Source organism: Spea bombifrons, chromosome 4, assembly GCF_027358695.1.
Source record: "Spea bombifrons isolate aSpeBom1 chromosome 4, aSpeBom1.2.pri, whole genome shotgun sequence".
Taxonomy (NCBI): Eukaryota; Metazoa; Chordata; class Amphibia; order Anura; family Pelobatidae; genus Spea; species Spea bombifrons.
In genome coordinates this window covers 11,001,986-11,014,804 of record NC_071090.1, presented here as the reverse complement: position 1 = coordinate 11,014,804, position 12,819 = coordinate 11,001,986, and the positions used below count along the sequence as shown (strand labels likewise).

The 12,819-nt window shown below is 43.0% G+C and overlaps 2 protein-coding genes across 2 annotated transcripts; both read left to right on the top strand.

Moving 5' to 3' along the window:
- Positions 1-1,961: 1,961 nt before the first annotated feature.
- LOC128490745 (SLC35A4 upstream open reading frame protein-like) lies at positions 1,962-9,675 on the top strand. The gene is made up of 3 exons (XM_053462781.1): positions 1,962-2,023; positions 8,628-8,723; positions 8,888-9,675. The coding sequence occupies exons 1-3, from the start codon at positions 2,009-2,011 to the stop codon at positions 9,083-9,085; spliced, it is 309 nt and encodes a 102-aa protein (XP_053318756.1). The 5' UTR covers positions 1,962-2,008; the 3' UTR covers positions 9,086-9,675.
- Positions 9,676-9,712: 37 nt separating this feature from the next.
- LOC128490744 (probable UDP-sugar transporter protein SLC35A4) lies at positions 9,713-11,977 on the top strand. Its single transcript, XM_053462780.1, has one exon. It carries the CDS (start codon positions 9,721-9,723, stop codon positions 10,678-10,680), a length of 960 nt encoding a protein of 319 aa, XP_053318755.1. The 5' UTR covers positions 9,713-9,720; the 3' UTR covers positions 10,681-11,977.
- The last annotated feature ends 842 nt before the right edge of the window (positions 11,978-12,819 follow it).

Sequence of the window (12,819 nt, the reverse complement as noted above, 5' to 3'; positions counted from 1 at the left end):
TCTTTGTAAGTCATGTTGCAGTTCATTTTGTATGGGATCCAATGCATTTGAATTTTGGCAGGAACTGTATTCTTGGATTATTTAGAAATGTAGACTTTTGCCTCAAATCCTGCACCGGCCGCCTCTGCTGAAACCAGAAAGCATTAGTATATTTACTTCTTGCACATGCTCAGTAGCACTACCTGAAACGACAGCCAATCGTGCCCATTCTAGCAAAACATCAGCGTTATTATTATGTTTTATAACAATTTACGTAGCGCTTACGTTCAGTTCAGAGCGCAATATGATTGGCTGCGGCTGCACCCATTCATTCCAATGGGAGCTCACCTTCCACCGACTAGAATGGGAGTTTCTAAGCGTGTCCAAGAAGCATACTAAGGTACATACCCTGCATTCACTGGAGGTAGCTAGGGGAGGAGCTGAACAAGTTTTATTTTCCAACTTTGGTAACTAAAGCATGCATGCAGGACTCCATGCAAATTGGACCCCTATATGTATATAACATGAAAACAGGACTTGAGTGCTCCTTTCAGATATGTTATTACAAAGTAAACTGTTTGCAGAATAGCTCATGCTGGTTATGTCGTTGTCAAACCCCAAGGCATCAGCAGCTCTTGCCTTTGTCGTTACACAAGTATTCCTTATAGTACAGACCAAATCGGTCAGATTCCCTGCACAGACCATCAAGGACTACCTATGCTTTTTAAAACTCTGATGAGATACGACAATACACGCACACTCTGTTAGCTACTCCTTTTTAAATGCTTTGTATGGTCTGGGAAATGAAGTACCTTTCATATTGCATAGTGTGCTGCCGTGTCTGCAATTATTTAAACTGATCCATCAGGCCTGTTTGTTAAAGTGCTTTCTCTAATTGTATTTTACTTAATGCATTGCAAATTGTATTTTGGATGAAATGCTATGGTGTGCAGAGGAATATTACAAACTGATGCATACAAAATTGTTTATTGCCATAGATCGCATTTGCAGGACAAATGGCGCAGTCACTTGGCTCCAAAGCATTCAGCTCGGATTGTCTTTTACTCGTGTATTTTAAGTAACACTGTCTGATTTCTAACCAGACTCGTGTCTTTGTGGACCAGCTTTTAAGCACAAGTCACTTCTGACCAAAGGAAATATGTATCCACAGCTATTTTAGGGCTAGCCAGACTCAGGTTCTGTACAGTGTGAATGAATGTGCGTGTGTATCTGTGTGTTACAGCGAGTGAATTACTGTATGTGTGTGTTCGTCTAAAAGGTATGCAGCGTCACACCAATTTGTATCACACATACATCTGTTTTCTACCTGATAGAGATGGTATGGCCGATTCCAGCATCAGAGCAGTTAATTGATCATCATACCTGGGAACTTCTGGTCTCGGGCTGCCCGGAGACCTCCCTTGCGGGACGCGGCCAGGACTGCCCACTGATGTGAGCAGGCGGTCCCGTGATGTCAGTGGGAGGCCCCACTGACATCAGTGGGAGATCCCCCTCATGTGAGTGGGAGGTCCCTAAAGGAAAATGGTCGGGGAGCAGGGTGTGTCAAGAACCTGCTCCCCAGAGGATTCGGGTCTTGACCTGGAGAACCGGAGAAGTGGTGCTTCACCCGGCAATCTCCGGGTCAAAACCGGAGAGTTCCCAGGTATGTTGATGAATTCTTCATTTGAAGGCGGGACTCCAACTTTTGAGTTTTTAAGAAAAAGTATATTTAAGTAAAAAAAAGTTAAAGTCATCAGAGTAGAGCAAGGATCATGAAGCAGAATTTAATGAAAAAATTTGGCGTCTACACAAAGCACAGTTAAATAACACTAATAGTTGTGTCTACAGTTGCAAGCCTTTAACAATCCCTAAACAACTAAAGCATCTAGTGCTCTACACATTATATTGTCATCCTGCTCACGCCTGTATAATCAATCGTGGAAACATCGTTCGCGCCACGTGACTGCAGTCACAGATCTCATCGATGCGCCGGTAGTGTGTCTCAGTGCGTCTGCTCCTGCCGGACAAGATGGCGGATGACAAGGTGAGTAGGGAGAGAGCGGTTGGAATCTGTGACCCGCCGTCCGCTTTATTTATCTGCGTTAATGTATAGTTAGCGGGTGCTTCTCGCGCTTTTACCACTGACGTAGTGTCTGCGTTGTCACAATAGTGTAGGACAGCGTTAATGTTTTCCTAGTGTAAAAGTTGTGCTTGTCAGTGTAGCGACAGTGTTAAGAGGGAATAAAGTTATTTAAAAAGTGAATGAAATGGTTCCGCATGTAGAGGCTGCCAGCATGTATGTCGGTCCTCTACATGTGTCATACATGTATGAATGAAGACATAGTTAATTATTATTATTTATTATAATTGATAATTCCGTCACGTGTCAGCGCCACCGAATAACTCGGGTAAGTGTTAGGCGGGCTGGGAAGGTCAAGGCCTCGTTTGCATGATTAATAGAACATTACATGTTAATGATGAGCCTTTTATCAAGCTGAGTATTTTATCCGATATATTTCTCAGTAAGTATTAACCCGTTACGTGTCAGGCGTTTGTTTTCTCTTTCGGCGGCGATCGATTATACTGCAGATCATTATGTTAAGACCTTCTTTACCGAGGGAGCTTTGTACCAGAAAATTACGTTTCCAGATTACGTATGTGTATAAAACTATTGTCGTCATAACCGTTGACAATAGGGGGGGGGGGCAGGAGCACATAGAATAAATAGTTTAATGCCATAATATACTAAAGGTACACAGTTTATGGAAAAGTTTATTTTACTTCACATGCCTGCCGCTGTTTTACTTCTCTGGTGCACTCAGTTTTCTGGAGTACAATTCCCATCATCCTTATCATGAGTCTGGCAGAGGCTGATGTGAGAAAAGTTATCTACAAGTTTCCATGTGGCATGGTGTGGCAGCGTCTAATCCCCTGCATGGTATCAGAGATCAGACTAATCTTCCAGCATGCCAGCCAATCAGGTGGCACAGTCTGTAACCGTTATATATACTGGGGTGTGTGTATTATATGTATATATACTGGAACCTTGCATGTAGTGTGAACTTGAGGCTTACTAGTAGGAAAAGGTCACTTGATCCATGAGCCTCGCACCGCTATTATATAGGGATGCACGAAATGAAAATTCAGGCCGAAACCGAAAATGACCCCCCCCCCCAAAAAAAAAATAAAAAAATATATATATATGATTAACAGCAATCCCACTTCTATCGTGCCCAGGTTCTAGAATGTTCTGGTTGCCTGGGCATGATAGGAGTGTGACTGCTGTTAATCATATATATATTTATATTATTATTGCATTTTTTTGTCCAATTTTGGTGTGTTACTTTTAATAAAATTGGACAAAAAAGAAAAAAAAATCTATAACAATTTTATATATAATATTGATTTTTTTGTCCAATTTTATTAAACGTTAGTAACACACCAAGAAAACACACCAGAAAAAAGCATTTATATGTATATAGATAAGTAGTAAGTAACACACCAGAATATAAATATATATACCATATTTGCTCGATTATAAGACGACCCCCCAAAATCTGAATATTAATTTAGGGGGAAAAAAGAAAAAGCCTGAATATAATACGACCCTATAGGAAAAAAGTTTTACCAGTAAATGTTTATGTGAACAATTTTTTAATAAAAGCTATGATTAAAAAATTTTTTGTTTTTTTTATTTTCCAACCTGCCACCCAGTTATGCACATCTGCCCCCAGTCTTGCCACTCTGCCCCAGAAATGCCTTTTAACCCCCTATATGCTACTGTGCCCCATGATATGCCTTTTAACCCCCTATATGCCACTGTGCCCCATGATATGCCTTTTAACCCCCTATATGCCACTGTGCCCCATGATATGCCTTTTAACCCCCTATATGCCACTGTGCCCCATGATATGCCTTTTAACCCCCTATATGCCACTGTGTCCCATGATATGCCTTTTAACCCCCTATATGCCACTGTGCCCCATGATATGCCTTTTAACCCTCTATATGCCACTGTGCCCCATGATATGCCTTTTGACCCCCATGTGCCACTCTGCCTCCAGAAATGCCTTATACCCCTATATGCCACTCTGGCATTTAGGGGGTTAAAAGGCATATTATGGGGCAGAGTGGCATATATGAAGGTATAAAGCATTTCTGGAGGCAGAGTGGCATAAAGGGGGTTAAAACGCATTTCTGGAGGCACAGTGGCACTAAGGGGGTTAAAAGGCATATCATAGAGCACTCTGCCTACAGAAATGCCTTATGGCCCCCATTTAACACTCCCCGTCCCCCCCCCCTTCAAACTTGCCGGTGCTTCTGACTCCATGGTGTGTAGTTGGGGCAGCGGGTAGACGTCTACGCCTTTGACAGCGCTGCAGGGAACTCTCCTCCAATGGACCCAGACAACCCCCGCTGCTAATGGCAACTCCTTCCGGCTGCAGCGGAAGTTGCCTACGCGAATCACGTAGATGTCTACCTGCTGCCCTGACAACACACCAGGGAGTCAGAAGCACTGGTAAGTTTGGGGGCGGGCTGTGTTAAATGGGGGGCAGAAGACAGGAGGATCCAGGTCCCCTGCAGCGCTGCAGGGGATCTGGATCTTAGTCTCATAGTCAGACCTATTTGAGGTATATATATATTAGTGATTGCTCCTATCAGGCCCAGGCAGCCATTACATGCTAGAACCTGGGGATGATAGGAGTGTGATTACAGGTTCCCAAGCCACCCCCCCCCACACACACACACACTTACACATCCATGCTATCACACTAATTCATATACTCATTCATTCACAGATACTCATTAATTCCCTTAATCACACATACTTGATCATACACCCTCCCCCACCCCTTTCCTGAACTGCAGATCTCTCACTCTGACTTCTGCAGGGGCCCTGCTGCTTTCCTCTGTACGAGCGACGTTCTATGCTGCCAGCTTCATACACACACCGTTTCATGCCTGCATAGAAAGTCGTTAAGATTTGAAGGGTTTGGAAAATAAAATGTTTGCAAAAGAAACATCTGCCCCCCCGACTTACAAATGCATCCGCAGACTTGCCCCCTGTGCTTCAGACTACTTGGTGTCTAGTGTGGGCAGCAGGTGGATGTCTGCATGATGCCAGTGGGCAACCTCTTCTGCTACCTGGCACTTCCACCGGGTTTCTATGACTGAGCACCGGAAGGTCACATCACACAGGCCCTCCACCATAGAAGCCCGCAGCAGGGCCAAATAAAAAAACAAAACAAAAAAAACCAAACACCTGAACCGGCGCGCGGAACTGCATGCCCCGGGCGTCGGGCGATACAAATTGCGCATCCCTGTGCTAAACCCCGATTATAGACAAATTGGGGGGTGGCCTTTAATCAGGCCAATACGGTATATACATGGGTGGCTTTTAGGGGCCCTTAGCGCCTTTCCCCCTTTGACGCTGTCACTCTCGATGTCTCCCTGCCTTCTTTCTCTATAGTTCTGCTACTTCTACATACGAGAAAAAAAATCTCAAGTGAGCACGAGAGTGTGATAAATAAAACGCCTCTATTGGAAATCTGTCTGTCGGATTGATTGCTTGTGGATAAACCTTGGGTTGTCACAGACAATGTTTTATCGTGTCCCTCTGCCACCGAACACGGTGTAACGTGATGTAACGTCTCCCGGTTTATTTTCCCTGTCCGTTTAGCCAGAGTGTGTTTTTACATGTTAAGCCAGTAACGGAATAATAGTTTCATTTAGTCCATGGCCAAAGACGGTTAGAGGAATAGTAAGGCTATTGTGTCTTATTCATTTAGTAAATTGGAACACTACAAAATGATTTGGACCCTCCTCGTGGCTAATAATGTGATAATCCAGTGCTCCATACTAAGCAGGCATATTCACTAAACATATGACCTCAGAAGGTAACGGTTCATATTCCAACAGGGACAATGAATCAAACATTTTGTTAGCTTTGTTTGCTTTACTGATGTCTGAAAATAGCAAAAAAGTCTGTCCTTGTTCATATAGACACTAAGCTCGTTGAGCAGGGACCTCCTCACCTGTTGTCTCTGTAAGTTAAATTGTTATGTTACATACTACTTGTTATGTCCTGTCCACTCATTGTACAGCGCTACGGAATTTGATGGCGCTATATAAAACAATAAATAATAATAATAATATGAATGGTATGGCAAGATGGCTTTGGTTTGTAATGTCTCCTAGGCAGGGTGCTGTATGTGTACTGGTTGCAGTGCATATATACAGGGCTTGACAAATTTGTTGGGAATCTAGGCGCCAGGTAAAAAAGTTAGGAGCCAGGATTTTTTTAAACAAACACTTGGTCAGGAGTGATCTGATCATCATCAGCCCACTTACTAAACTCACAGCGCTTGACCTGGAAGCACCCTGGACTTTCAGGTCAGTGCTGTTTTTTTTTTAATTAAATTTTTTTTTTTAACTCTTTCGATGCTGATGTTCCATTGGAGCACAGCATTGATTGATATTTAGTCCCCACAAGCTTGTGGGGACAAATGTTAACCCCTGCAATGCCACGAATGTGTCATACACAATTGTGGCATTGAAGGGGTTAACGCTGCACTGTCGCTCTCATGGAGCGATCAGACAGCAGGGGGGTGTTGGGGCTGGTCTCCACACTCATGTGGAGACCAAAGAACCCTCTCCCCCTGTCCCTGAAGCTGCCTCTGGCAGCTGGGACTCAATTGCTGGTCTATAGACCAGCCACTGCAGGGCGAGTCTTTGATGATTGCTGTAGGCTTCCATGCCTACAGGAATCATCAAAGGGCTTGTGGGGGCTCGTTCTTGCTGTTGCTGGTCTGCTTGGGCTTCCAGGCAGACCACCAGCAGCAGAGCCCCGTACAAAACGGGAATTAACCCCTAAATGCCGCGATCGCGGCACTGAAGGGGTTAACGCTGCACTGTCGCTCTCATGGAGCGATCAGGCAGCTGGGGGGTGTTGGGTCAGGTCCCCACACTTGTGTGGGGACCCAATCAACACACAACCCCCTTCCCTGAAGCTGCCTGTGGCAGCTGAAAACACGATTGCTGGTTTTGCAGCAACCGCGTTTTCAGCCTACAGGCTCACTCCGTGGGAGTGATCTCAGGCTCGGGGGCGGGCTCTGAGTGGCTGTGCTGTCTGCCCAGACTCCTGGGTAGACAGAAGCATCAGCGCCCCCGTGTGGTGACTCAGCCTCTTACATCCACAATCTTTTCTGGATGTAAGAGGCTGACAAAACCTAGGCGCCAGGACAAAATTCTGTCGCCATGGCGACCTGGCGCCTGGGATTTGTCGAGCCCTGCATATATATATACAGAAGATTCCATAGTGCTATTCCCATGAAGGGCGAATACAGGTGAACAAAAACATGAATGAACGTAAGATATTGTTAATTGCCTTTAATAATTATAATAAGGCTTGACGTGGGGAGAGCTAAAAGTTAAAATCTGCAAGCTATACAAAATGCACACAGCTAAAGCATGAAATGAAGGGGTTCAGGATAGGGCTGCAACTAACGATTATTTTAATAATCGATTAGTTGGCCGATTATTTTTTTCGATTAATCGGATAAAAAATGCAATTTTTTTAAATTTAAAATAATGTAATAAAAAACGTACAATTTACACTTTCATCTCTTTATTGCAATGGCCTCTCTCTCTATTCACCTTCTTATTTTACTGACATAATAATAAAAGCTACAAGAACCCAAACACATTTAATAAAAACTGAGAAAAAAAGTCTTGTTTATATTTTCTTTTATTTACCAAACTGCCCCCCGTTATGCACATCTAACCCCCAGCTTGCCACTCTGCCCCCATAAATGCCTTATACCTCTTATATGCCAGAGATTCCACTGTGCCCGTATGGGAGGGGGAGGAGGCTCTGGTAAGTCTTGGGGCCAGAGGTAAAACGCATTGTGCGGACGTTCACCGGCTGCGGCGATGCACGTAAACAGCCTCCACTGCCGGCACGTCTGCTCGATGTGCTTTACAATCTCCCTTGCCAGGAATTCCCACGGGGGGAGTCCCGGCAAGGGAGTTTGTTAAAGCACATCGTGCAGACGTGCCGGCAGCGGAGTTTGTTTACGAGCATCGCCGCAGCCGGTGAACGTCCGCACGATGCGTTTTACCTCTGCCCCCAAGACTTACCAGAGCAGACTCCCGGGTGTCTTGCGGGGCCGGCGGGGGACATCTACGCAATATGCGTATACAACTTCCGGTGTCGGCACATCCGCTGAGTGCCGGCACCGGAAGTTGTATACGTGTATTGCGTTGATGTCTGGTAAGTCGGGGGGGGGGAGGACAGTGGCAGCATATCTAGGGAGGGGGGAGGACAGAGTGGCAGCATATCTCGGGGGGGGGGGGCAGAGTGGCAGCATGTCTATTAAAAAAAACTTTTTCTTTAAAAAAGCACCAAACTTTTAGGGGGCGGCCTATATACGGGGGCGGCCTATATCCGAGCCAATACGGTATAAGGAGAGGAGTTTTTCAGAGCATTTGCTCTGAAAAAAAATCTTTGACAACGATTATTATTATCGATTTTATCGACTAGTTGTTTCTAGTTCAGGAGTAGGTTATAGTTGCAGTAAGGAAATACCAGTCAAAAAGTGTTAAATGGGCTTCAGGAGTGCATCTTACAATGTCTGCCTTTTTTTCAGGGTTCACCAAAGTTAAAGGACCTTGCATTTCTCAAGGATCAGCTGGAAGGTCTACAACGTAGACTGGAAAGCGAGGTGCAAGCTGGCGTCACTCAGGTAAATGTATATAATGTTCGTAAATGGCTACGGGAAACGATATGCAATCATTCTCCCTCATCCCCTCCATTTTCCAAACACCTGAACAGTAGCCTTTGACACTCTTATTCCCTTTTCCTATTCTTAATTCATATGTAAGTTAATACAGACTTTTCTGTTTGCAGAACGGCTCGTTCTTAACTTCTCCATTCTTGAAAGGATTCCTGGCTGGATATGTCGTTGCCAAACTTAGGGCTTCTGCAGTCCTTGGCTTTGTTGTTGGAACTTGCACCGGCATCTATGCAGCTCAGTCCTATTCAGTGCCTAATGTCGAGAAGACCATAAAGGACTACCTTGGCTCTTTGAAGAAGGGGCCAGATTAAACAAGAAATGCTCACACTCCATTAACTACTCCTACCAATGCTTTAAGTGCTTTATACTGACTGGATATAACATTTAGGTACCTCTCATATTGCGCAATCCGCTGCTGTCTGCAAATATTTCAACTGGATCCAGTGAAGGGAAATTTGGCACAATATCTTCAGCAGGCCTGATAACCTATTTTTTTAAGTGCTTTCTCTGGTTGTGCACCACCTGATGCATTATAGTTTGTATTTTGGAGAAAATGCAATGGTGTGAGGAGCAAATTTAAAAAAAAAAAAAAAAAAAAAATGATGGCATCCCGTATTTATTGGCATGAATTGCTTTTGCAGGACAATCAATGAACTCACTTGGTTTTAATGCTTTCAGCATGAATTGTCTTGCATTTGGTCATGAAGTTTAAATACGGCTTACTAACTAGAATCATGCCTGTGGACCAGCTTTTAAGTACTAGTCACTTGTGGAAATGTATACTTAGCTATTGTAGGGTTACTATAAATTAACATGTCAATTATAACCTGTAATAATTTTCTCTTTCCAGTTACATCTACTCATCCGTATATTATTAAATGACAGGTACTTAACACCGTGATACGCAGAGCTCTGATTTTGATTTCACCTTTCAGGGATATTTATCATGGGTAATCTGAGTCCTGATGAGTCCATGCATTCTTCCAGTGGCAAAAAAACCCTGCATGCATTATGGGGCCTAATGGTAGTCGTGTCTGTTATTATATATGGCTCCCATGCACCTCTTATATTTAAGTGCAAAGTGAACGGAGAGATTCCCTTCAGTTCATCAGCTGTTGTACTTCTAATTGAGTTCACTAAACTCATAATGTCCATTGCGCTTCTCCTGGTTTGGGATCAAAGATCATTGGATATGCCTGTTACATGGCGTTTAGTTGCTCCTTACGCTTTGCCTGCCATACTTTATTGTGTGAACAACAACTTAGTGGTGCACATGCAACACTTTATGGATCCCAGCACTTTTCAAGTCTTGAGTAACCTAAAAATTGTCAGCACTGCATTCTTGTATAGCTTCTTCTTGCACAAAAAGCTGTCCTTCAAGAAGTGGCTGGCCCTCCTCCTGCTCATGGCTGCCGGGGTATTTTATAGTTACGGTGGCATTCAAGAAGTCGAAACGGTGTCTTCATTAAATCATCTGTACGTCACGTTACCAGGGCTTCTGTTAATGCTTCTCTACTGCTTTATATCTGGACTTTCTGCCATCTATACAGAGGTTACTCTAAAGACACAGACCCTACCACTTAACATGCAGAACATTTTCTTATACTCATTTGGCATCGTGGCAAACCTAGCGGCTCACTTTAGCAGCCGTCACAGCAGTGGCTTTTTTGATGGCTTTTCCATTTGGGTGTTGGTGATCATTGGCAGTCAAGCTCTCAATGGCCTCATCATGTCTGCCATTATGAAACACAGCAGCAACATTACCAGGCTCTTCGTAATTTCATTCTCCATGCTTGTAAACGGACTTTTGTCTTTTGTCCTTTTGCAGCTGCAGCTGACTGTTCTCTTTTTTGTGGCTGTCGCTCTCATTGGTATTGCAGTCTACTTGTATTATGGTGCCAAGTGAAACTGTGTCATAGATGGAGCTTGAAATCTGCTGGTCCTGTGATTGTTTCCCTGAAGTGCCACGTCTGTTTTGACTGACTTGCATGAATATTAATTTGAACGTTAGGAATTCAGATAAGATTCTACCTCTTGCACACTGACCTGCGCTGAAAGCTATAAAGCAAAACCTGTTAACCAATGGCTTGTGAATTTTGTGCTTAGGGACCATTGTTTTGTTTCATCTCAGATCATCTTCCTGTGCGTTTAACACATGCACACATCTTCTCGCACAACATTTTTGGTTAGTAGAGAGCCACCTTAAATTATTACATGTAAATACGTATTACATGATTTGTGGTTATAAAGGGTGTGCCCCAAGGCAGAGAGCCAGTTAGTATTAAGAAATACCCTTAGTCAATGGATGTCATGGCATAATTTTTAAATACATTTTGTACTATTTTTTTCCTCCTTGTTTCCATTTAAACATGTTTTATGGGTTCCTGCTTAGGCTATAAATATTAACATTAATGTGCAATTACTAGGCAGCTGTTGGTTATTTATCTAGAAATACATGGACTGGTTGCTGTCCCTAATGTCATCTTTCGTGTTTCCAAATATATTAAATGTTAAAGAAATCTGTGCCAAATAAGTGCATCTTGGCAAAATAATTTCTTTAACATGTGCACCTCATCTGTGTTCAATTATAAAAGTGTTTTTGTATTTAACAGCACAAAATATTCCTTGTGTGAAAATAAAAGTACAGTGACTGGAGTAGTTTGCTCTGCAGATGTAGCTGTAATGGAGAATAGTGGCTGTGAATGTTGGACAATGGATGCTGAAAACAAGCGATTCTTTCTACAGGGAGTTGTGTATCTGTAGAGCGGGTAAGGATTTGGTTAAAAAAAAAAAAAAATCACATCCCGATGTGTAGCTCTGTGTGCATGTGGGCTAGACTATAGATTTCTGTACGGCCCCCTTTAGACTATCTAGAAAAGGCAATAGTGAGCTGTAACCTGTACAAGTACTCTACAAGCTATGTATTTGCTCTATACCAAACCTGTGAGGGACGCATTTCGCTTTGTCCTGCTTTTTGTGCGTTTTTCTTTTTCCTATGTAACTGTTCTGTCACGGGAGAAAGCAATATTAAAATGTTAATCATCTCGCTGCGTTCCGTCAGCTATCAATTTCATCACATAGAACTGGACTTTCTTCAAGGACAATTTTGTATCTAGGAGTTCTTTTCCAAGGCAGATTGCAAAATATGATTCTAACGATGACTTTCTATATTTTTTCTGTTACAATAAAGATATTACATTTTATTTGTCTGTTATTAGTAAAACCAAAGTTCCCTGCATACATTGTTTATAAAATGTGATCTGATCTACATCTAGGTCACAAGTACAGACAAACAGAATGCTTAAGCTAATAACACACAATGATCTTTCATGTTTTTAAGTGAACCCGTTGCATTTAATAACCTAAACAAGTGCGTCAGGTAGCTGCAGATCAGACCTGAACAATGTTAAGGAGGCATCTTCCTTACAGAACTACTTAATCTCAGTCATGTTCCTAGGATGTCTGGTGTGAACAGCGTCATTTCACGGCATCTCTAATGGGTTAAGGTCTGAGCTCTTACTGGCTTGCTCCAAAAGGTGGGCGTTCTTATCTTTTTATTTTATATACCATTCTGTATTAGACTTTAATGTTTAGGGTCTTTGTGCTGCTGCATTACACCACAATATCCTGTATAATACCTTGATAAACTTGATAAAATTCATTGTCTTCTCGATGATGGCAAGCAGTCCGGGCCCTGAAGCAGCAAATCAGCCCTAAATCATGATGTCCCTCCACCATACTTCACCATGTGTCACTCATTTGGGTATGCAGTGCTCTTTTTACATCATACATAGTGCTGCGTGTTCTACAATTCAACCTTAGTTTTATCAGTCCAAGTAACGTGCGGTGTCAAGGTGATCTATGACAAACTTCAGGCGAACAGCATTGTTAAATTAAAGGGCAATGGCTTTCCCGATGGTGTTCTGTCATGCGCTCCATGCCTACTCAATGTTTTTTTTATATAGTACACTCATGAAAGGAGATGTTATCTGATTCCTTCAAGCCATTAGCTTTTACTCTAGGGTCCTTTTTTCTTCTAGGGAGA

What these genes read in the sequence shown, in the direction of transcription:
- LOC128490744 (XM_053462780.1), top strand. Translation starts at nt 9,721, where the DNA reads ATGGGTAATCTGAGTCCTGATGAGTCCATGCATTCTTCCAGTGGCAAA.
- LOC128490745 (XM_053462781.1), top strand. An exon ending in TGCAAGCTGGCGTCACTCAG is followed by an intron (nt 8,724 to 8,887) that starts GTAAATGTATAT and finishes TTCTGTTTGCAG; the next exon opens with AACGGCTCGTTCTTAACTTC.